Source organism: Protopterus annectens, chromosome 13.part0 (genome assembly GCF_019279795.1).
Source record: "Protopterus annectens isolate FY-2018-M chromosome 13.part0, PAN1.0, whole genome shotgun sequence".
In the NCBI taxonomy this organism is placed as follows: Eukaryota; Metazoa; Chordata; order Ceratodontiformes; family Protopteridae; genus Protopterus; species Protopterus annectens.
The window spans coordinates 1,336,255,889-1,336,281,766 of record NC_056747.1 but is presented as its reverse complement, the minus strand read 5'-3'; the positions used below and the strand labels follow the sequence as shown (position 1 = coordinate 1,336,281,766).

Below are 25,878 nucleotides of genomic sequence, written 5' to 3'. Positions count from 1 at the left end.
CATTGCTGGCATTTCTTGAACCCAGAGACTTTGGGTTCTTTATCTCTAGAGTCTTTAGACATGCTGAAACCTGCAACAAACTACAATAAACTGCAGAAACATGTACAAGAAGGCTAAGCTAAACACACGCACAGCAATAGACAGTAAAGGGAAGTAAAGCTCTACCCTCTAAGTTAAATGGGTGCTAGGCCCTCTACCTGAAATGGACCTAGCCGAGCTGATGGGGACAGAGAACAAAAACCTTTAATAAAACGGGTTACCTTTAACTCAGTAACTTAAAAGAGTTAAAGTTAATACACAAAAAAACAGATGACTGACAGGGATAGGATAGGCCTAGGGAAGAAAACGATGGCCAATAAGCAACACACAAACAGGCAGAAAAGGAATTATGCCAAAAACATTGTAAAAGGTTAAACTGTGTAATCCAGGAACTACAATTAGTCTAATAAGAAAGAAAATTTGTCAAAACAGCTATTAGAAAAGTAATGAAAAAACACTTAACCATGGCCAAGAAGAAAGCATCCGAACTCATCAAGCTTACCATCATTACTTTCTACTGGTGGGGTTCTTCCACCAGAGCCTGGCTCCCACTTGGGGGCTCCTGACAGTTAGGGCAAGAAAAACTGATGTAATGGCGTCAGCTGCCTTACTTTATACTATTGACAACCTGACGTCAGAGCTGAAGCAACAGCAACTGACGCAGAAATAAGCCTCTGGTATTCGGGCCAGCTGAGGGCTACCCTGGCAGGGATAACCCAAATGTGATGACTGCAACAGTGAATACACTCGAACATCTACATTTATGGTAAGTGTACACAACTGTACTTTCCGCAGTCTTCCCACATGCTGTTTTGAGGCACTGCCATTCTTCTTCAACTTCACATATTTCCTCCTCTTCCTAAAGTGCTAGAGCCCTGTTTCCTTGAACTCCTGTGCTTTTGCTCCAGTCAACTCACAGGTCTTCATTCTAGTCTTTGATGACCTTAGACTCTTCTCTGACTACTGCTTACAGCTGATTCTGGCCAGTAGTGGTTTCTGCAGGGGGCCAACAGTCTACCTAGGATACATGTTGACAGCTCTTGCAAGACAAAAGCCTGGAATGGTTTCTCCTTTATTCCTGTTGACCCATTCACGTGGACCCAGGTAGTCCTTGCTTACTATTTTGCTCATTCCCATTATCAGCTCTGATTAATTTTGTCCTGCTTTATCTCTTAGATCCTGCAATTGCTGCCTAAATGCACTCTCTTCCTCACTATCTCATCCCTTCTCTGGGACATAGGCTGCTACGAATACTGTCCTGTCCTTACACCGGAGTCTGATTGCTATGATTCTGTCTCTAATTCTGGTGACATGCCTCACTGTCTTTGGAAGACTCTGCATCACCAGAAGCCCCACACCATTTCTAATCTGTCCTCCCCTTGACTAGTAGATTCTGGATCCCAAGCCAAGTTGCTTTGCTGCACTACCGTTCCACCTTGTCTTCTGAATACGTGAGATGTGCATTCTCCTCCATACCATCATGTTATCTACTTCCAAGCTCTGTCCTCTCTGTGCATCTTTATTTAGTGTAACAATCTTTAGTTCATTTTTGGCAAGTTAATTGTACATCAAGCTTTTGCTCGATAGAAAGCTATCCCAGGTAAACTGGGTTAGTTGGATGCTGCTGGGCTTTATGGCAGGCACGCACTAGCCAGTAGGGAAGCAGAGACCCCTCTGATTGTTTCCATGTGTCCCTGATACGAGTAGGAGTAGGGGGTATATATCACATCATCGAATACGAAAATCGAATGCTCACATGAGCGAATATTCACGTACTCGAAGTTTATAAATTTTTTTTGCTGTACAGTGAAGATCAGGATTTTTGCCCTTTTCTCATTGTAGTGTGATCTCAGAGCAGGAATATATATTTAGTGGGGGGGTGTGGGGTGCAGCCTCCCGCAATACCGTTTTCGACTACATGAATATTCGCTCACATGAGCGTCCCAAATTCACATATTTGATGATGCAATATAGACACAGAGTAGGTCAGCTCCTCGACCCACTTAACAGTTGCAGATACTTATGCCCATTTTTGCCAACATTAGTCAACATGACCAAATCGCCTAGAGCCAATTTTGTCTTCTTAGTCAAGTGGCTAGTCCTAACACAGCCTTCAGTCTGATCTGTGTTCTAGCTAGAGTATATTGTGCACCACATTTGATGCTTTTTGTAGCTGGTCTGCACTTCTCTTCCCCCAGTTGGCACCATGTAGAGTATGTGGTGATGTGCTGTAGCCTACAACTCCATTCACTTCTGTGTGCACTCTGCTGGCATACCTCTCCAGTTCATCTGGGAAGGGCAGGTTTGAACTCATTACCTTCCATCCTTCAGGTGAATCTTAGAGTGTAGGCAGTGTTGGGGATAGTTGATTGAGGTGGTTTGTGCAATCTGTAAGAATATTGGTGGGCTGTCTTTTGAGAGCTCTACTAGGAGACCTTGTGGCAGGCTTAGGGCATATGGAAGCAATTATTTCTCTCAAATCTCCTGGGAATGCCTGAGGAGTCCCACAGGATGAGGTGGAACCTGTTGCTGGGGTAGGGAAGTCTGGTTTGCCCTGCTGAGTCTGCTACCACCACGACCCTCATCAGGACAAGGACTTTAGAAAATAGATGAATAGGCAGACATAAAAAAATAACATAGTCTTAAGGTTCAAAATGCAGTTCTTCATTGACTTCTGAAACTAGGACCACAATCAAAGAACATTTTTTAGTTAAGTGTCCCAGTACAATTCCCTGAAGATGTCATTGAACTTTTACAGCCTGTCTTGGAAATGTCTTCACAGATCAGCAGCACAAATAGGGTTAGTAGTAAAGGATAAAGTACAGCATGTGATTTGAGGACGACATTCTTATCATTTAATAAGTGTGTCAACTATTAAAAGCTGAAAACTTCTGACTGTACCACAGAATTAAGCAGAACATAGCAGACTAAATTCTGTGTAAACATTTTAAATAGTATTTAAAGGGTGAAATCAAGATCAGAGACAGGTGCAAAGGTTGGAAATTCCAGTTTTGCAGCATGCGGTTAAAGTAGCATTTGTTAGCTAGCACCTAGTACTTCATCCAAGATAGGGAAAAGAATGTCATGCAAATATTTTAAGTGTTGTTTTTATGTCAAGGTCAGTGACATATGCAAATTAGGCTTAGAGTTGAAAGCTGCGCATGCACACCTCTCACGTTTCTGCTTGAGTTCTTTAATGTACCGCCTGATTTGTTTACATTTAGTAGTTTAGCAACTGTAGCAGTTCAAAAGTCCATCCCATCCTTAATAATTGAGCAGCTGTAAATCTGTTAAAGTAAATACGGTCTGTGGTGATCTGACTATGCCTGTTAGTTACTTTATCTTAGGATATTAACAACGTAAATCTTCACCGCCATCCCCGCATGACTTTCATTATTTTTCCTCTTCTGTCCTACCTAAACCTACGTCTTTATGTATTATAAATATGTAATGTTCTAGTCACAACTGTATTACAGGTACAGTGCTGTTAAGTTTAAGCATGGTTCTAATTTATTTCTGTAATCAAGGCTTTGCACATAATTGCCGGGATGGTATGTATTCATTGCCCTTTCCTGGGCTGAACCTGAAAGTGTTCCCAACTGGTCAGTGTTCTTAAAGGAAATAAATCCATCCATACATACACTAATGACCCATAAAACAAGGAGTTCCAATAGTTTATCTCCCCAGTGTAGATTGTAGTACCTGTATGCATTACTTGCATTGCAGATTTAACTGGTGAACAGTCTTTTTCTGATGAATTCTAAAAATCATTACTAAGCATGTGTATTTTGTGACATTTCTGGATTTTAGCAGGCATATTCATTTAACCTTTGTAATTTTATGGTATGACATATTTGGGGAGTGTGCCGAGTTTTAGCCCATATGAATTTCTGATGCATTGTAGTCACGATAGGGATTGTACTTTACTGCCTTATGTAAACTTGTATTTTGGAATCCTTGAGTTTACTAATGCGCACTACAGGGTTAAGCTGTGAGGCAGTAGTAGATACACACAGACACACACACACACACACACACACACACACACACAGACACAGACACACACACACACACACACACACACACACAAAAATCAATGGAGAAATGCACCTCACAATGTTTGAGTTCTAACTCATTAATATTAATAAAGCACAGTATAACACACAGATTGCAAAGTACTAATTTTGAAAAAAACATTTACCTCATATAACATTTGAGTATTGTATATCAAACATGTCACATTCATCCTATACCATGTAAGAGAGCATCGACTCAAAAGTATAGCAGGCAGAGGCAAAGGTTGGAAAACAAGACATGAAGAGTAAACTGCCATCTTGTATTAGAAATTCCAGGTCACTGAAATATTTCAAGAATAATTTGGATGATTATATGGAGGAAGTAAAGTATGCAAGATGACAAATCAGTATCAGACTCCTGTCTGGTCTGCATGAGCTAGTGATGTCCTTACATTCACCGCTGCAGTATTCCTTACAAATGTGATTCCCTGCCATGAAGCCCACCGTCCGGCCAGTTTACCAAAGTCTACCATTGCTTTAAGGTGTAGTGAACAATACCTCCACATTCCTTGCATAGGGTAGGGCATAAAGGTGACGTTCAGGTGTACCATCCTCAGACCTTCTTTGCCACCAGTCTGAATGCTGTTTTAATCATCGGTTTATTACCATTTTTTTTTTTTTACTCCTGTTTGCTGGAGTCCTCACAGTTGCAGATAAGTACCCAGTTGGGTTTTTGGTTACTTTTTCTGTTTGTTTTGTGCTATTTGGGGTAATGTCATCCAGGAAGGGTAAATGCCAGTGTGGGAGACTTGATTCCCCATAAAGACAACCATGATAAATGTCTTTTTTTGCCTAGGTGCTGCTCACGACTATACGTCTTGTTCAGTTTGTCAGACATTTGTCCCCAAAACTCTTCATAGTAGGCTTTCTTCCCTTTCCTTGTATCATGAGAACCAGCGTCTTAAATTTCTTGCTGCAGATACTATGGATGAACTTCCTGCTCAGCGGGTCAGCCATCAAAGAAGAAGGTGCATAAGGTAAGACAGGAATCTACTGCTGTCCAGCCTCTGCCGGGAGTTTCTTCTGAGGTTATTATGAACCCAGAGGCTCGTCCAGATGTTTTGTCAGATTCTTCCAACACGTCAGGGTTGGAGGCGATGAGGATCTGGTGGGAAGCACATCCGAGGCTTTGCAGGCATCTGTTTTGGGAATTCAGAGGGAACAATGGTTGACTGTTTCCAAGGGGTCTAGAGGGGTTCCGCAGTTTCTCTTTAGGGAAGAGGTTCCTACTGCAGTTGTGGAATGCCGTCATGAGTCTGAACCTTCTCAGGTTTCTAGGATGGATATCCCCTTAAAAAAGAAACAGAAAACTAATCATATTTCTTCTGCTCCTCAAGATCCACAAAGTGAGTGGCAGGCCTTTACTCTGGGGTTATTTAATGCTTTACTGTCATTGAGGCCTCCTCAAGGGATTTCAGTTCCTGCTATTCCTTGGTCCTCTTCTTCCCGTAAAAGGCCCAGAGAATTGAATTCTTCTGAGGTGGATTCTCATGCTGATTCCCTTGCTTATTCTACCCAGATTCCTTCTCCTTTAGACTACGGTTCTGAGGATGAGGATTATCATACTCTAGATGATCCTTCTGAGGAAATTTCATTTGGAGACACGATCTCTAGGATGATGGAATTTTTTAAGTGGGATTGTGCCCAGGTTTCGGATATCCATGAGAGATACTATGAGTTACTGCAGATGGATGTTTATTGGATGTTTTTATCAATACCTCTAAAGTGCCGGATTCTCTGTGCCCTGCTGCCAAGAAGTTAGGTTTTATAGGGTGCCTGAGGATTGTTTCTTTTTGTTTAAATGTCTTGCTGACCCCTCTGTGGTGTCTGTAGCCTCAGTTGCTTCCTTCATCCAAATTACTGCCTTTTGACAAGGACAGTAGAACCATAGATAGGCTGGGTAAGAAGGTTTGTACTTCCCTACCCTAGCTTTTAGGGCTATTAATTATCAGACCCATATATCTAAGTATGTCTTGACTCTTCTTTCTCAGGCTTGTCAGCTTCTTTCTGATCTTCCAGACTCTGAGAGTAAATCTTGTGCTCTTTCCTTGCTTGGGACTTCCTGTCAGGTAGTTTGTCATTCTATCAAATGTAGTTATGATGCAGTAGATGCGTCTTCTAGGGCTGCTACTTCTGGTTCGTCTTCTAGGGCTGCTACTTCTGGTTCGGTTCTGAGGAGATATTCATGGCATAGGCTTCAACTTTTGCCCGATAATGTTAAGGCTAAGTTGATGGATGTTCCTCTGGATAATCTTTTGTTTGGTGAAGCGGCTGCTGGTTTAAGTCTGTTCAGGACAAGGGGAAGGCTTTACAGGAGCTTAGGCGTGTCTTTGTCTCTCCTGTGCCTAAATTTCAGTGAAACTACCCTTTTAAGCCAGCCTTTGTTCGTAGGCAATCTCGGCCTCCTTCTAAAGGTAAAAAGGGTAGTAGACGGACTCCTCCTGCTAAGGCCACTCAGACTGCAGGGATTCTTAAGCCTTCCTTTCCTGCCAAACCAGGTGCTGTCTGACTAGCCACCTGTTCCCAGGCTCATTCCTCTTTTTCTTCCTGTTTGGCTCCAAATCACCCAGAATTCTTGGGTTCTGTGAATCATTCGGCAAGGGTACTTCATGGTCTGAATTTCCCACCCTCCTTTTATTGGCATTCCTGAGCCTCCTCTGGAACAACTTCCTTTTTTCCCCAGAGATTCTTCAAGACCTCTTACCTCAGGGTACTATTCAAGAGGTGCCTGTGTCCCAAAGGGGGAAAGGGTTTTATTCAAGAATGTTTCTAGTGCCCAGAAAGGAAGGTACTTGGAGACCTATTCTAGACCTCCCATCTGAACACCTTTCTGAAGGTGCCTTCCTTTTGGATGTTGTCCCTTCAGTCCCTTTTTCCTCTCTTGCTCCCTCAGGCCTTTCTGGTGTCTCTGGACCTCAAGGATGCTTATCTGCATATTCCAATCCATCCTCTTTTCAGGAGAATTTTGCGTTTCTCTGTTGCTTCCTGGCATTTTCAGTTCTGTGCTTTGCCCTTTGGCCTTTCTACTATCCCAAAGGTATTCACCAAATACCTTGTTCCTGTGATTGCCTTTTGCAGGCTTCAAGGGATCCAGATCTTTCCTTATTTGGATGACCTGCTGATGCAGGCATCTTCTCCAGAGGTCCTTTTGCAAAATCTTCATTTTACTATTTGTCTTCTTTGAAACCTGGAGTTCACAGTAAATTTCAAAAGTCTTCCCCGACTCCTTCTCAGATCATGTCTTTCTGGGTTGCAGGATTCAAACTGTGCCAATGCTGGCATCCCTTCCTCCTCCAAAGGCATTAACTCTCATTTCTTTCTTTCTTTCAAACTCTTCTTCCCCTGGCCTCCATTACAGCCAGGGGGTTTCTGAGACCTCTGGGGTTCATGGCTTCCACCATTCCTATGCTCCCTCTGGCCAAACTCTCCACATGAGGAGTTTCTAGTGGTTTTTGAAGCAAGTGTGGCTTCAGCATGTGCATCCTCTAGACTTTCCTGTTCCTCTTCTCCTGTGTCTCAAGAAAGAACTTCTGTGGTGGATTCAGCAGTTGTCTCTAAATCCAGGGTTCCATTTTCAACCACCTCTTTCCTCTCAGGATGTGTTCACAGATGCTTCAGATGTAGGATGGGGAGCAACGTTTGGCTCCCTGAGAGTTCAGGGAATATGGTCACCTCGTCAGCGGAAGGAGCACATCAGCATCAAAGAGATGAGGGCCCTTATGCTGGCTCTTCAGGCCTTTCATCCTCTCTTCTCTCCAGGACCTCTCAAGGTATTCACAGACAATACCATTGTCATGTGGTATATCAACAAACAGGGAGGTACGAGATCTTACCATCTTTGCCGGCTGGCAATTCTGGTATAGGATCTGGCTATACAATATCAAGTGACTCTTCAGGCTGTTTAAATTCCTTCAGATCAGAACATTGTGGCAGACACTATGAGCAGGTCCTTCACAGGGATGTTCTGGACATTGTTCACCAGTGGGGTACTCCTCAAGTAGATCTCTTTGCCTTCCCTCTGAACAGACAACATCCTCTGTTTTGTGCCACAGTCCCAGGTCCTCTGATATGGAAGGTGGCAGACCTCTCATTTTCTTGGAAGGGGATGTTTCTTTACGCATTCCCTCCCCTTCCCCTCATTCCGAAAGTCCCGTTCAAAATTCAACCAGATGCTCCCAAAATCTTGTTGGTTACTCCCTTTTGGCCGCGATAGCACTGTTTCCTTCTACTTCTGGATCTAGTCAAGGGCAATCATTACAAGTTCCCTCACAGGGTGGATCTCCTCACAAAACACAAGGAGTCTCTCATCCATCCCTACCTGTCTACGTTTCAACTGACACTGTGGGTGATAGGGTTTTGATCCCTCATAGATACCTTTTTTCTGAGGAGGTGCTGCAGGTCTTGCAGGAGGCCAGAAAAAATACTACTAGGAAATCCTACTTATCTAAATGGAAGAGGTTTTCTATTTGTTGTCTTTCTTGTGACCTGGACCCACTTTCTGTGGATGTTACTTTGGTTCTTTCTTATTTGTGTGAGTTGCTCAATGCTGGTTTGGCCTATTCTTCTATTAAGGCCCACTTATCAGCTCTTTCTGCTTGTCTGCCTTTAACACCCCTGTTAGCTTCTAGGTTTGAGGCTAAACAATTTCTTAAAGGTGTCCTTAATATTAGTCCTCCCAGGAAGCCTGTTCCTCCTCCCTGGGATCTTAATTTCATTCTGAAAAAATTAACTCCGGATCCTTTTGAGCCTCCTGTTTCAGCTTCCTTGCAACATTGTTCTTGGAAGACAGATCTTTTGTTAGCTCTTACTTCTGCCAGATGGGTGTCTGAGTTGCAAGCCCTTATGGCTTATCCATCTTTTTTGATATTTCATGAGGACAGGGTGTCTTTGCGTACTAATCCTTCTTTCATGCCCAAGTTGGTTAATGAGCTGTCACTTTAATCAGTCTCTTAAGTTGCCTACTTTTTTCCCCTCTCTGCAGTCTGACAGTGAGAAGGTGCTGCATACCTTAGATGTGCATAGACAGCTTAGTTTTAGCTTTATCCAAATAAAATCTATCAGAAAATCTGACCAGTTATTTGTTTCCTTTCATCCTAGGTTTGGCTGTTTCCAAGCAAACTATTTCCACTTGGATTTCAAAGGCTATTTCCTTTTGTTACACTTTTCATGGCGAGAGCCTTCCTTCTTCTATAAAGGCTCATTCCACTAGAGCCATGGCTTTTTCTGGTACTTTTTTCAAAGGCTTAGATGCTAATTCTATTCTTGAAGCTGCTAGCTGGACTTACCTTTACCAAGCATTACCAGTCGGGTGGTATCTCCAGAGCTGGTTTTGCTGCTGCCATACTTCATGGCTTCTTGGAGGGCTCTGCTGCTTCCTCCTCCCAGGTTTCTTCTTGAGCTTTGGGACTCTCCCATTAGTAAGGAATACTGCAGCGGTGAATGTAAGGGCATAGTACAGGTGTGTAAAATCATACCATGACGGTAGATGTCCTTGCCCTCACCACTGCAGTATTCACTCCCTCCTACCATCCCCTGGTCTTTTTTCCTTCCTGGATGTGCAGGTTCTCCTTGGTTTCCCTTGGACTGCTGTTCCTACTAGGGCAATCAGTTCTGAGGCTGGTATGCTTGAACATCACCTTTATGCCCTACCCTATGAAAAGAGTATGCAGGTGATGTTCAGCGTACCTTAAAGCAACGGCAGACTTTGGTAAACTGACCAGACTGTGGGCTTCATGGCAGGGAATCCTATTTGTAAGGAATACTGCAACGGTGAAGGCAAGTACAACTACCGTTATGGTAAGATTTTACACAACTGTACTTTTTACACTACAAAACAATTTATCCAATGCCAGTGTTTCTAGTTGGAATGGCTGTTTATGGAATAGAAAAGCTATCATCGCTGAATCAGCAGTGTCTTTCATCTCTCCACGTTCCTTTTGAGCAATGTAATGACATTTTCAGTCAGCCTGCTTATATATCTTTGTAATTATATTACCTAATCATTTTTTTTTTGTTGTGAGCTCTTTGGGGGGGGGGGGGGGGGGGCGTAGGTCATGGTATCTCAGTATTAATGCATTTCTAAATCTTTACGGTCTGCTCACCATGGCATGTAGAACTTCTGTCATAAGCATACAGTGAGGTATTTTTGGGAAGATAAGCAAGTGAAGCAGTTGGTCAGTGTATCTTTTGGCTGTATTCATTGTGGAACAGTAGCACGATAATGTTAGTTGTCCCATTTCCAATACCTGTATTGTAACCTGTATGTCGGCGCAATCAGAGGTCGTATCACCTCTCTACTGCAGTATTTTTCTTTCACTGGACTAGCACAGCACTTCACCTTTTTATTTAGTTGCAGTCAAGATTACCTTAAGGACCATCGGACTTGAGAGCATTATAACATAAATATTTATGAATATTAATCTTTACAGAATTATTTGATCTAGATTTGAATATATTCAATATTTAGTAATGTAATTATAGCTTGCAGAAGAAATGTATCATATATATGTGTATTTGACTGAAAAACGTTTTTTCTTTTGCTTTCAGGATGAAGAAAATGGAAACCGAAAAGGTGAGTAATTGTTGCTGGTGCCATCTAATGGTACGTTTTACTTAAACAGAGACACTTCAGTAATGTTATATGTGTGCTGTGTTGTCTTTGCTTTCTGTGTGTTGTGAAGTGAGAGCTACAGAGCAAACTGGACATGTAATGCATTTAGCTTCCGCACATCTCTCTTTCCTGTCCAACCTCAGCGTTTTGCTGACAGGTGAATCCTTCTTGTTGGTGAAGGAACACAGATTCCTTTTTCAGGTTCTACAGCTGTGACACAGCTTTGTGGGTGGTCTGTCAATGCACATTTAGAAATGTTTGCATTCATGTTTTCTTAAATCAAGTGGCTTTCAATCTGCATCTGTACCTTTATAGGTACCTGTATTGTAGATAGCGAACCCTCTGAGGGCAGATCTGTTTCTGCAGGTATTCGGGACTATTAGTCATAAGGTGAGATATCCATTTTTGTGGAACTGTCACTAAATGCAGTAAGAGACTGTGAACTTCGTATGGGTTTTAAAATAACTTTTTTCCCCTTAGATTACAGTACAACTCTTCTTGCCCCAAAATAAAGGGTGTTTCTTACCATTTTTTTTCTTTCTCCTGCATTCCTGTTTTAATGTTGTTAAAGGAGCAGCTTATGAAATTAGATTTGATTTTTTGCAAGTAAAGATCTATTGCAGGAGAAAACAAAAGCATGCACTAATTTACTAATTCCTCGGACAGCACATCTTTTTAAAAGGACATATAAATGTTATGTATGAGAAGTCTTCAAATCTGTTTTGCGTGTTTTCATTAGTGGTCTATATCTTAGGCCGTGCTGTTTAGTGACAGAAGAATGCATGCAAAGAGAATCTGTTATGTTAATTGAAACTTAATGTTCGAAATTCTTCTGTTGACAAGTTTGACATATCTTGCTGGAAATTTCAACTGTAAACGGCTGATAATGTAAAATACAACATTAATTGAGATTGTAAATTTGCTGTCTTTTACTTAATTGCGTGTTGCCTTGCAAAGATTTTTCTTACTGACTGTTGCAGTTAAGGTTTACTGCAGGAGAGCAACTGTGAAAGTAAGTTTCAGCTATCGATTGCCCTGTTGTGAGACTTTGATGTGGTAATAGTAAAATGAAATATAATTAAGTTTGTGAGCTCCATAGGAGACAGCTCATGTTACATGTGAGGATGACCTGTACAGAAGTTTACAGTAAATGAACAAGTCAGGAAACATTAGTGTGCACACAGAGCTGGAAGTAATGACTGCTGCAGTACAGGCTCCCTATATTCTTTATATTAGGGCTGTCAAGTATAGCAGCGGACTGCAACAAAGGTGATCTTTTTTCAGGACGGAGAATACTAAACGCCCTTGTGGGGTTAGTATTTGAAGTAAGTTTATGCACTAGTCTAGGAAACTTATCCCTGAATGTAAAGTTTGTGAAGCCTGCTATATCTGAAAAGAGGAGCATTAGACATTATCTATATATCTGCGTATGCATGTATGCGTGAAGTTGAAACATTTTTAGTGCATTTTAGAGATGTGCTGACATGTTTTGTAACTCTTTCTTCTCTTCCCTGCAAAGAACAGCACTGGTTTTGAGAGAAGCAGCTGTGTTCTTAACTTACTAGTTTGAGCAAGGCAGTATAGAAAATAGCAGAAAATGGCACTGTTTACTCGAGAAAAATGAATATGCATCATTTTTATGCACTTAGAACCAAATACATTTTTGAGTAATCTAAATTGTATCATTTTGGGCTTGAGCTCTTGCAGGTGTTAAAAGGTTTTGTATTTTGGTTATTATATGAGGGGTTTTTGTATGTCACCCAGGAGTCCTGATTCAGTCACATCTCATAGATTTTGTGATGTTTCCTCTGTGATTGAGACTGATGGTTTCTCACAAACTTTTCCAGCTTTGAGATCTCCTTGCTGTTTAGGGCATTCTACAGTTGGTGCAGTCATTATATCCACAGGCTAGAGGTTGTGCTAACACAGCATATGTGTAGTGTTCAGATAATGTCATGTGCATTTATTGACTTTCTTCTGATGAATGGTCTCAAGAAATAGTTGCGCTTGTAGCATACTTTTGCCATGACTTTTCTGTATATGCAGGGCTCCTCAGTTCTGGAGTGTTTTTTTATTGGCTGGCACAAATGCATTAGTTAAGATAGTGTTTAGTAAGTTTTCTGAACTTGTTACCATTTTGGCCATGAATAGTGTTTTATGCCATTTTCAGACAACTATATGATTCAGGAAGTCTAGTAAGAGTGGCACTTTGGTAGGGTGTGCCTTTTTTCATTCTGGCATTAATCGTACTAATGGTGTGCATTATTGCTTTGTTGGTGGATTAGGTTACTGAATTATCCTTCATGAACAGCATTTTTTAATGCTTCCCCAAATATATTAGGGGAAAACAGTTCCACCTTACATTCTATTTCTAGTTAAATCTGTCGTTTCATCATCAAAACCCCTCGGTGTGAACATCACTGCAACTCCTTGAATGGGTAGCAGTCAACCTCTTTCTTGGGTGCCTTTAATTCAAATTCCTATGCCAAGATATTCCACCCCACCCTATCCCTCAACTATAAGAATAACTACATCCAACCCACACTGCAATCTAAGAAGCCAATGCACTGATGGCCCTACACTCAACTCCATTCACTAAACCTCATTCCACAGACCACAACTTCTCTGTTCTTGCCCCTAAACTGTGGCAACCTTTGCAACTTGAATTTACAGAAATTGCAGACCACAAACAGTTCAGACACCAGTTCAAACAATACCTAACTGAACAGTATAAGTGCACGCATGTCAGAACACAGGCCATGTCACCTAACTCCCATGATTGCATTCTTGCATTCATCCCAGAAAACAATTTCCTAACCTCTGCAGTTTACAAACTCATACCCACTACTTCCTCATCTACCCTTCCACCCCTTATTCTATACCCAACATCCTCTTCTGCTGTTATTAGCACCTCTGTTGCACCTGTTAGTATTCTAAAGTGTGTTCGCTTTTATTTTGCACTTCATACTCCTGACCCTTCCTCTTTTTAAACCTTTTTGTAAATAGGTGCAGATATTTTTTACATCTGTGTATATCATTATACTGTATAATTTAGTTATACCTTTAATGCTTCTATATTGTTGTTACTTTGTAACGCAGGCTGAGTCTGCAAGTGGTCAGATTTCATCAGTGCTCTGCCCTGGTAAACAAAATTAAATACAGAAGTAAATTCTGAAAGGGCTTTCGCTATTGTTTTCCCCCATTTTATTCTGGTGGACGTTTGCTAGAAGTTTCTTTTTTTTTTAAACTTGCGTTTTATATTGTTTCTACATCACTTGTGCTGCATTTGTATACTGCTTGTTTGCACGTACACATGTTCTCTGCATCCTTTGTTTTCTTCTCATCTCTTGTGATAAGAAGAATCCTTTCCTTTGGGTTGTGCATGTAGTGCTACAACAGTCCTGCTCACCTTGAAGATGTCCAGGTTTTTGAATTGTCACCTACGTTTTCCCAGTGTTTATTATTGTCCTCTATTCATTTTTCTGCAGTCTGTTTTTGATGTTAGGGGTCATTCAGAAAGTGTGTTTTCTGTCAACTAAGAGGTGGTCTTCAGCCTCACTGGTCTTAGTTTCATAATGATACTTTGCAATGCATTTCCCACTTCATGGAGTGCTCATATAGGCGTGTCTGTCTGCAAGCGTGCACAAAGCATGCTTTGTGACATGCGTGGTGTGCTATGATGTAATGTTTGCAATGCATTTCCTACTTCATGGAGTGCTCACATGGGTGTGTCTGTCTGCAAACATGCACAAAGCATGCTTTGTGACATGCATGGTGTGCTATGATGTAATGTTTGCAATGCATTTCCTACTTGATGGAGTGCTCACATAGGCGTGTCCGTCTGCAAACGTGCACAAAACATGCTTTGTGACATGCGTGGTGTGCTGAATGTAATATTTGTATTTTTTACATCCTATATTGTACTGCTGGCCAGGCAGTACTTCCTGGCAGCACTCCATGAAAATTAGGTACCTGTCCTCTTTAGCATAGGAGTACCTAATGGGAAACGTGTTTTTCTACTTCCATGATGTTATAGCTTCTTTACCAAACAGAAGTTATTGGTGCTGTCAGGGTAATAGCCACCCTCTGCCATAGTTTTCTGTACATCTTAAAAAAAAGAGTGGAAACGGTACCAAAACTACTTTACTGCCCACTCTGATATCTCAGATGTAAATCTTTCATGAATCTTCACAGCCTAGAGAAACAAACCCTTAAAGGGAAAAGCATGCCCAATCCAACACAATTGCACAATAAATAATACAATTAAAGTGAAACTGATTATTTAAAAAAGCCTTACCACAGTAAAACACGCATACAAAATTATCATATTTCTCCAGTATTGTTTTTCATTTTTATTTCTCTGTTAATTGTTTCAACTGCTTTCTAAGTTTTCAATTTTCTCAAGTCTTGTTTAATTTGTTTGCCTTGCTTTCTAACTCAGATTAGGCTATATGATAACTTATGTGACCAGACTAGGAGATATAATCAGGTGTATACTAGGCTAATGACAACTAGGGCCTGTATAATTCTAGCCATGCAACCCAAATGTGACGTACAAATTAGATTTTTATAGGGGTGATTCACTGACTGCCTCAGTCCATCAAATACATAGAAACCAGACCAGGAATGAACTTTTGATTACCCGTCCATTGGCCCAAGTTGCTCTTAAGTAGAGTTAAGGAGGAACTCCGGGTTACACAGATGGGAAAGCTGTTCCAGAGAAAGGGAATTCTCTGAGAAACATGTCTCTTCAATATGTCCTACTTATGTTACAAGCTAAATCTAGGTCTTTTAAGCTAGTAGCTTTCATACTATTTTGTGAATGCGCACTTGGTTCATCATAACAGGGTGCAGGGATGCCTTGTACACCAGGCAAAGATCACCTCTCAGATGTCTATATGATACCAGTAGGGGAATCCTAAATCAAAGACCTGTACTGGTTGAGTTTTTAGTTGAATGTAGAACAGAAGCTGCTGTTAAAGGGATAATTAGTACGGCATATATCATATTGTATGATAGCTGTAGGAATAAATCAGAGCATATCAGAAAATATTTAGAAGAGAGATTAGATAAACATTTCACAAAGAAACAATGGGAGGACATATGTATGCCTCCCAAATATGCAGTAAAATCTAAAAGAGTTAAGATTTTTTGCCGGGAAGTGTTCGCATAGGTACTTTTATACCTCAAACAGACTCCAAAGAATTTTTCCTCGGGTAGATAGCTAAGTGTTGGAGGTGTAATGGTGAAGAAAGAGGTACCTGGGAATGTATATTCTCAGAGTGTAATGAGTTGGCAGATTTTAAAATTTCCCACAGAGTACTGTGTCAGGAATACTGGACAAGCAAATGAGTGTAACTAAGTAAATGATTTTTTGAGGTGGGATACACAATCTGAACTGCGTGGATATAGTAAGGCTTTGTTAAGTTTAATTCTGGTGGTTGTCAAAAAGCAATTACTAGAAAGTGGAAATCTGTGTCTAAAGCAACCATACTTGAAGTAGTAAATATTGTTAACAGAGATAAAAAGAACCTGAAGTGGATCTGTAGAAAGTGGTAGGAGTAAGATGCATAGAAAAATGGAAATTGTGAGAATACATGCAGACAAATGTTTTGGAGGAGGAATGAAGTTTGAGAAGGGAGGAATTGAACAATTTATGTAATGCTGGATTGATTATATTGTATAGAACAATATATGTGATGTATAATGTTTGCACATGTGACCTTGTTAATATTGTTTCATACTTTTCTATAAATGCAGCTTTGTCAATGTCACAAGTGAAAATTCATTAAAGGTGTTTTTTTTTTTTTTCAAAAACCAGAAAAAGTTGTCAGTGTGATACCGAGTAAAGAGACAGGGCTTTGAGGCAATCAGCATAAGACATTGTGTTTATTCCCTCTATCCTTTTTGTACGGAACCTTTATGGATATTCCAAGTGCTGCATGTGTTTGGTCAGGTATATACCAAAGGGGACATTATAGTCTATGATTTTGGTCTGATGAGGGCTGATTACAGTAGTACAATGACCTCTCTGGACCTAGATGCCATGCCCTTACGTACAAGTTGAGCAGCATGTTGGTTGAAGCCTAGGTTACTGTCTACATGAGATCTCTGACTAGTGATTCAACCTTTAGGGGTGTTTTATTGAAGATATAGTTACTCAGGGTGGCTAATTTCCCGAAATGTACTGTAATGAATTTTTTGGTATTTAGTTTTATGCCATGGTTTGGCATTTGTGTTAGAACTTCCTAAAGGGTACTCTTGTCTTGGGGGTTCATTGACTTCTCCCAGTTTGCAATTATCTTCGAACTTGGATAGCCAGAGGCCTTTAACATTAGATTTGACATCCGAGAAGTAGATGCTAAAAAGGAGTGAGTCCATCCCAGAGCTCAGAGGGACTCCACTGGTGACCAGCCTTTTTCTGGAGGTGGCCTCACTGATCCTAACCTCTTTGGTCCTATCAATAAGCCAGCTGGTTATCATGCATGTTATAATGGGGTTTATACCTATTTCCAAAAGTTAGTTGACAATGCCCAAGTGGGATATTGTATCAAATACTTTAATCAGATCTACGTAGGCACTGTACTCTGTTTTCCCTCATCATTTCCTTCGTGACTGTTTCAAAGAATTCCATCAGGTTAAGTAAACATGACATACCTTTGACAAAGCCAAACTGGGATGGATCCAGTGACTAGAGGTCTCCTATGTCTCTGCTGATAATTTCCATAATAATTATTTCCATGGCTTTGCAAATAAGACTAGTCAGACTAATGGGTCTGTAGTTTCCACTATCTGCTGAAGGTCCACCCTTATGAATGGGAATGACTGTTGTAATCCCCTATTCTCATGGCACAAAGCCTGTTTTAAGACTATACTTAAATAGTAACTCCAGGGATCCTGATAACTCATATTTTAGACTGTTAAGGAGGCATCCTGGGAAGTTATCTGTGCCCATTGATGCTGAGTCCTTGGCTTTAGCGAGCACAGCCAGTACCTGCTCTCTAGTTATAGTTGGAGGGATTATATTTGAGGGTATTTTTGGGGGGTGGGTGTGGATGGGGGGTAAAGTTGAAAATGAACTTGCCCGTAAACAGGCTCGCTACATTGCCAGACTCTGTGAATACGGTACCATCAACCACCTGTTCAGTAAATTGTGTGCTGCCCTTTACGTTGTTGGAGGGGTTATATTTGAGGGTATTTTTGGGGGGTGGGTGTGGATGGGGGGTAAAGTTGAAAATGAACTTGCCCGTAAACAGGCTCTCTACATTGCCAGACTCTGTGAATATGGTACCATCAACCACCTGTTCAGTAAATTGTGTGCTGCCCTTTATGTTTCTGACATAGCTGAAGAAAGTCTAATGGTTATCTTTCACCTGGGAGTTTCTCTTAACCGCAAAGTTGACTTTGCCTGCCCTAATTAGCTCTCTTAGTTGCCTGTTTAGTTTGATGACAGAAGACATGTGAGGTGAGTGTTGTGTGCATGTGAGGTGGATGTTGTGTATATGGTTTTGACAACCTGATGTGTGTGCTTGCATGCAAGAGTTTAGCCTCCAGTGTCATTGTGTAATTACACCTCTCACATACTGTGTCTGCTTCTTTAAGGATGAAGTAGTTGGCAGTAAACATGAAACAATTGCTACACTGTATCAAGATGCCTGTATCCACCAAGATGACTACAGAGAAGTTGGGAAATTCCATGTCCATGCTGTGCAGTCCTTTAATTGTTAAACTACAAGGGAGTACTATATTGGCATTAGAAGGCTGTTAAGGGTGCTTTATTGATGCAGACTAATAAGGGTGCTTTATTGTGGCAGATTATGCTAAACAGGACTAATTTCTACTAACTTTAATGTTTACAAAATACTGAATCCTGCTAAATCTATAGGTACTGTCAATCGATGCCCAACTAGCTGCTCTAAATTTGTTGGTGCTCAAGGTATTTGCACTGTATTTACTGCTTTACACCGTATTGTTTTATGGACCTTTGTACAGAGAAAATTTGCTTTCTAGGTGTTTGCTACTGTTCAGGGCACTGCCAACTGCCACTGTGAGGTGAGCACCTAGCCACAAATTAGTTGAATTTATAGTAACACTGAAAACTAATTAATGAGCCCTCTTGCCTATAAAACATCTACACTATGAACCCTTTTGTGCATTTCCCTGCTCAGACAGATCAGGGAAACCTCTCGTGCCACAGGATGAATAAACCCAGTAAAAACACAGTAGGAGACCCACAAGTGTAATTCTACCACAAACCATTTTAACAACTACCTAGAAATTCTTGCTGAAGGCAGTTTCAAGACATTCTTACAGCAGTCAGTGAGAGGAATTGCATTTTTTTTTTTTTTTTACAAAAAATACAGTGAAATGCACAAATAAAAGCAGGAAACAGTGATCACGCGAGAATCATTTAAGCAAGTGCAATTAAAAGTACTTAGCTTTGCCTAGATGGCATTGGATACAGGTCAGTCACTTATAGAACACAGGCGAGGATGCCAAGCTTTGCTGACCCTCAGGAAAATGAGCAGGAGATAATTTTGTAGTAAGGGAAGTTTACTCGAGTAATACTGATTTACTGGGTGGAGATTCAGTATTATGGATATGTAGAAAACAGTGGATGGGAAAAGTACTTAAACAGCTTACATAACAGGCAACAGCAGTGAAAGAGGGGAGGAAGGGAGTCTGACATCCACCTCTTATGGTAATCTGATTTCCAGAGAGACATCCTTATAAAACCACTTGGAAAAAGGGTGTGAAGGCTGCAGGAAAAAAAATTGTAGAAGAAGCTGGCTAGCTAGATAGGGGTCCATCGAAAAAAGCCAATATTGGAGCTCTTTCAGAAACTTTAGCTTAATGTCTCAGTTGGGGATGGGGCAGTCACAGAGGAGGGAAGCTGAAGTGACTAGAATTTAACTTTAAGCAGGTTATAGATAAACAGAATATACAACTGGAAAGTCAACCATGTAAAAGCACTGAAACACAATTCCTGAAACAGGAAAAAAAAATACTCTCACTGTTGAAAGTGTACAACAATTTAAGGCACCTGACTACAAAAATTGACCAGTAACGCTGTTTATGGAAAAAATTCAGTAATAAAAGACTACTATAAGTAGGTTAGGATATGGTTGCTAAGGGTATATGGGAGACCAGAGTGTAGAGCTAGAATGGGTCTGGTAGCTAGGATCCAGTCCAGGATGGACTGCTTCTTAGATGTTTTGTCATCCCTAGTAGGAAGTTGAATTGTTTGGGTAATGCTGTGAAGATTTATGTGATTAGTTGGATTTTGAGAGTCATAGGTGTGTACCAGTCTGTGTTGAAATCACCCATGATGGTTTCTTGTGGTAGGGAGTTTGATGTCCTCTGGAGGATGTGTTCAATAGTGGAGAGGCTGTTAACCAGGAGGGATGTAGTCACCAACTATATTTAAGTGTTTTCTAGAGTTGATTATTACTTTTGGAAACATTATTTCTGAGTTATTGAAGTCAGGGATGTTTTGATTAATGGGTGCTAGATTGAGGTTATTTTTGAACAGAATGGCTCATCCACCTCCTCTCATTTTTTTCCTGTCTAACCTAAGGATATTATAGCCTGGAGGATAATTTCATTATTGCTGATGTCTGGTTTTAGCCATGTTTTTGTTATTAAAGCAATGTCTAAGTAAAGAGCAATGGTGGCTTGCAGTTCTTGTACTAAGAATTATACTGATGTTTATATTAAGTAATAGATCAGCTTGTTTTCTGAGGAGGTTGAGTGATGGGTTGGGAGGTTGTGGGCTGTATTAGTTTTGGGTGTATATCACCACTAAGACTGAGTTTACATGCTGTATGTGTAATAAGATTTCTGAATTTTGATACGAGTTTATTGTGTTTTAAGGAAATGGGCAGAGAAGGTGTAAGAGAGAGATAATATATGAAACCAGAGCTATGTTTTTAATGTTGTAGATGAAAGGTGATATCATGATAGTTTTGGGTACAGTTTGGGTACAGTTTGTTTTGGGGATGAGAAGGGGGTAGTAGGGGTGGAGATTGGAATCTTTAGATAAATATGATAGGAAGTTAAATGAGTGAGCAGTTATTGTAAGAATAATGAGAAATGTAGAGTGTAGGGCTTGCATGTTGGTTTTGGTATGACTGTGTAATATTAATTTATGTAGTCTGGAAGCAATTGAGGATTTGAGAGATTACGAAGAGTTGGTACCTGGGCCTGTTGTTTAAGGATGGGTACTTATTCTGATAGAATATATAGATAATGATGGGTTATTTAGTAATGGGAATGTTTTTGTAGTGTGATACTTGTTTGGCTATATCTTAAGGTGCATGTAGATTGCTTGATGTGGGTTAATGGGCTTAATTTGTGTAGAGACAATTTGTAGTATGAATGAAACTGAATACTTAAATTGAATGGTAATTGAGGCAGAGGAATAGTTGTGTGATTGGTTAGTGGGGATTGTGGGAATGGCTAGTTAATGTTAAATGTAGGCAGAGTGGGTGTGTTTGGGAAATGGGGGTAGGGTAGGATAGGAGAGTGGAATGAGCCTGAGTAGGGCTGAACCAGGGCACCGCAAACTGCAAAAAACTATCACAGAAAGGTTGATGCAAGTCAGAGCCAACAGACCAAAAGAAAACAAATTAACAGAATGTGATATAACAGAGGCACTGTAAAACTGTTAAATGCTAAAACCTTTAGACCTAACAATTAACTTGCAAATAGCCTAGCATTAAGGTGCAGAGATAACCCGACATAAACTACTATCATTTGACAGGTAACAGACTTCAGAAGTATAGCATTTTTAAGGAGCTTTTTGAGCATTCAAAAGTCAGTGGCCTTAAAATATACAAAAATAACAGAGCTACACCATTGCAGTATTCAGCTAAAAACATAAGCAGTAGCATAGTGCACTGATTTAACACATTTCAGTGTTGCACCATACTTCATATTCTGCTGATATCAGTTGTAATTTTAGGTGCTTGTATCTCTCGGAACAGAACAAAGGCAGTTGAGTTTAAGTAACATAATTGCTAAACACTGTAGACAAAGTACTAACTAAAGTAGTTTCAAACCGTTAAGCAAACGGATAAATGCAGTAGAAACTTGCATGGCAAGCACACTGTGCGGGGACTGTTTGAGACCGCTGTATATAAAACTGTTTTAAAAATGGCACCAGCCAGGTAACAGCAAATTAATTTTAACCCAGATAATGGGAAGGGGGCGGGTGGTCCACAGTTTTGAGCCACACTGTATCTAGGGAAAAATGATGGGACAAGAGATTAGCAGTGAACCAGATCACAGGGAACTGCAAAAAATTATTGGAGAAAGTAGGTTGCTGCAGGTCAGAGCCAAAGTTCCAGTTATCCAGTTACTCTGTAGGCTGATCCAACAATAGTGAAGTCAGTGATATTTTATTTGCTTTAATATATTTCTAACTTAACATCAGTCAACTGCCAAGTAGAAACAGTCCACCAGTAACTTGAGCACTTTTTGGAACGAATAACTTTGGTAGCTCAATTCAGAGTGGAAAGGCTATTATAATACAAAACTACAAATACTGGCTCAGATAAAAAGGAGAAGGACCAGAGTAGAGTGGAGGGAAGGGAGGGGAACCTAACAATATCTTCCAACACTGTGCCAACCTCTACACAGCTTAGATTCAAAGTAAAATACCAGTTAACTTAGCAGCAGAGCCACAAGGGCAATGGCGTACATAGTGGATGGACTTTCCATAGGTAGGTACAAGTTACTGTTGGTAGATTATCAGTTTAGACCTGTTCCTACAGAAATTATAAAAAAAATATTTAAAAAAACTTAAACCAGTGACCCTAGCAGCTGATCAGTTACCTGCAGAGTATCTGTCCTTATTAATCGATCCACCTCCGAACACCAACAAAAATATCGCATATTATCCCATTGCATAAAGACGGAAGCTCAACAGAACTATCCAAGTACCATCCTATAGCAGTCTTATCACTACTTTCCAAAATTTTAGAGATGCATTTACTCTCAATTACTAAACTATCTCCTAAGTAACAATCTTCTAGCCAGCACTCAGCATGGATTCCTACCAAAACATAGCACTATTACTGCCCTGATGTCCTTCACTAACACCGTTAGTCATCAAAAAAATGATGGCAAACTGGTGTCCTCTATTTTTCTTGACTTATCCAAAGCTTTTGATGCTGTCTCTCACACCAAACTAATAGCTCTTTAAGATCTTAAACTTGGCTACTCTGCAATTGCATGGTTCCAGGATTATCTGGCTGGATTGCATTAAGCTGTTAAATGGCAAAAGAGTCTCTTTCCCCTTCAGTCAGTCACTCTTGAGCTTCACAGGGTTCTATCTTGGGTCCTGTCTTCTTCACCCTATTTGCTAACAGTCTTTACACTTCTAACCTGCATGCATCTCTTGTCCTGTACGTGGATGACTCAACTCTAATATGTGCTGCTCCCATCTTTTAGCAACTTCAACTTATAACTCAGCAATCTTTTCTGCAGTATAAGCTTTGATAGCTAATGCTCAGCTCATTCTTAATCCCAATAAGACCAAGCTCATGCTTTTTCAACCCACAATAGCACTGACCCCCCCCCCTCCAATCCTTCAATATCTCATCAACAAATAATACAGTTATTTCTCCAGTATCCCATACCAAACTTCTCTGTGTAATTATAGACAACAACAAGAAATGTGACATTCACATAGCCCAGTCAATAAAGAAAGTACACAAAAACTCCATATTTTATATAGACACAAACATTTTCTAACAAGCTACACAAAAGCTACCATTGCTAGAACTCACCTTATCTCTACCCTCCTCTACACATATCCAATTCTCACCAACCTAAAGAAATCAGACTTGGGTAATCTTGACACCTGCTACAATAAAATTGTAAAGTTTGCCACAGAATCTACTTATAGATCATTTCATTGCCTTGCACTAAGCCAACTTATTTAGTTAGAACTGCCCAGTCTCCTAGCCTACAACCAACTGATCATGGTCCATCAATTACTCTACCAACCAGACAAAATTCCTGCCCTTCTTAACCTCCTCCAACCCTACATGACTAATCCTGTCTTGCGTTCCACCAACAAATCATGATAAAAGATATCTAAAGCTAACAACACAGCAAGAGAATCCCTCTACACTTAATTACATCGCTAAACTCTGTAATTCTCTGCCACTAAACATAAAAACTACCACCAGCAGTAATAAATTCAAAAAGATTGTTAAAACACATTTAACTAATACATGGATATGCTCCTGTACTAACCCTGGCCTCAGGGCCTACTACCTACTGGCCTCACTAGGCAATGTAATATATAACTACTGTACATCTTATGAGTTCTGTGCATTTATGTAGTTTTTCGACCTTATCAAAATCTAGCTGTTTTAATGTTAAGACAATGTATTATAAAAGTATGCTTCTTCTTCTTCTTTCGGCTTTTCCCGGTTAGGGGTCGCCACAGCGGATCACCTGTCCGCTCATGATTGGCAGTGGAGTTTTTACGGTGTTGAGTTGCCAGCCCGGCGCCCAACCTATCACTGAAGGCACACACATGTACGCATTCACACCTAGGGCCAATTTAAAGTGTCCAATCCACCTACAGCATGTCTTTGGGATGTGGGAGGAAACCGGAGCACCCGGAGGAAACCCACGCGACCACTGGTAGGACATGCAGACTCCGCACAGAAGGCACCCCAGCCGAGGATCGAACCAGAGAACCTCTTGCTGTGAGATGGCAACGCTAACCGCTGCACCACCGTGGCCGCCCTTATTGTAAAAAAATAAATAAAATAAAAAAAAATGTACTGTCAATATGTAAAAATGTTGGACTGTCTGTTCTATATCTTTGTACACAGACAATTTATTATTCATCATGTATAACTCTACTATTGTTGTTACATCAATCTGTCTTTGTATACTTTCTCTATATATTAATGTGGAGCTCTTCTCTCCAGGCCTCCACTGAAAAAGGACAGCTTGTCCAGTTGGACCTTCCCCGTAAACAAATGTAAAAAATAAAATAAGTAAAATAAATAAGGCTCAGATATGGCAGTAGTACATAGTTCTGTCACAACTGTGAATAAAACTACAAGACTAAGGCCCAGCAGGGTTTAAAATACAAACATCTACCCTTTACAAATAATTCTACTTACGGAGATAGAAGTGCGGTATAATGTAGAAAAACAGCTTTCTCACAACTGCAAATTAAGCTACAAGACTAAGGTCCCAGAACAAACTAAAAAAGGCAAACCGATAACTTTTTGGCTAAAACATGAAAAACAAGGAGAAAAGTATAAAGAAATATCACCACACAAGTCACTGTAAGTGCAACTTAAGATGTTTGATCACAATTGCACAATTCTTTTTCCTTTTTGACAAAAAGTTTGTTATTCACAGCTCTCCACACCTCTTTTAAGTCTTGCATAATCACTTTCTTTGTCTGAAAAGCTACTAAAATGACATAGTTCCCCAAGGCAGCATGCCTGTAGTAGAAAACTAGACTGCTGATTTTTGGCATAGAGTGATGTTTGAATATTGGCTTCTGTTGCTCTGGAAGCACTTCTTGAGGAGGTTTCCCCTGTACAGTCCCCTTCCTTGTTCATAGGTAGGCTAAATCTATTCTTTTATTTTTATTTATTTTTTTGCACCTAAGAAAACATTTAACAAATAACCTTAGATCAGAAGGAAATGCTGATTCAATCTGCATACCCTTTCTGAGTATGATGTAACATGGTATATGTAGCTGCAAGACTTGATTTAATAAGCAGGTGCTTTGTGTGTTTGTGTAAACATCAACCCTGAGAGTAGCAGGTGATACAGGTGAATTCCCTAGAGAGGGCTGGTATTGCAGGCACTTCTTGGAGGAGAACACTGGATACAGGAAGTAAAGGTGTATATCCATCTCATTTTAAAGCCCTAAGAAAGGCTTCTGACTGACAGGTTGTTTGTAGGCAGCTCTCCCTCCAATATTAGGGATTACAGTAGATTACCTCAATCACATTACCAACAAGTTTTCTGGAACTCTACCATGCCAACTAAGTAGTAGATCTTTAGGTGGACAAGGTGCAGCAGAATGTTATTTTACTGGAGACCATTAGATGCTCCAGTGGAAGAAATAGTTTTCCTAAGGTGCAATGATCTCAGTACTGGTTGTAG

At 40.4% G+C, this 25,878-nt stretch overlaps 1 protein-coding gene across 1 annotated transcript in view; it reads left to right on the top strand.

Annotated features, from left to right (window-relative positions):
- Positions 1 to 25,878, top strand: part of ARHGAP23 (Rho GTPase activating protein 23) — a 1,842,805-nt gene that overhangs the window by 1,137,732 nt on the left and 679,195 nt on the right. Inside the window, exon 3 of the mRNA XM_044055365.1 lies at positions 10,662 to 10,686. Coding sequence (XP_043911300.1) covers positions 10,662 to 10,686 — 25 coding nt within the window. The remainder of the gene's footprint in view (positions 1 to 10,661; positions 10,687 to 25,878) is intronic.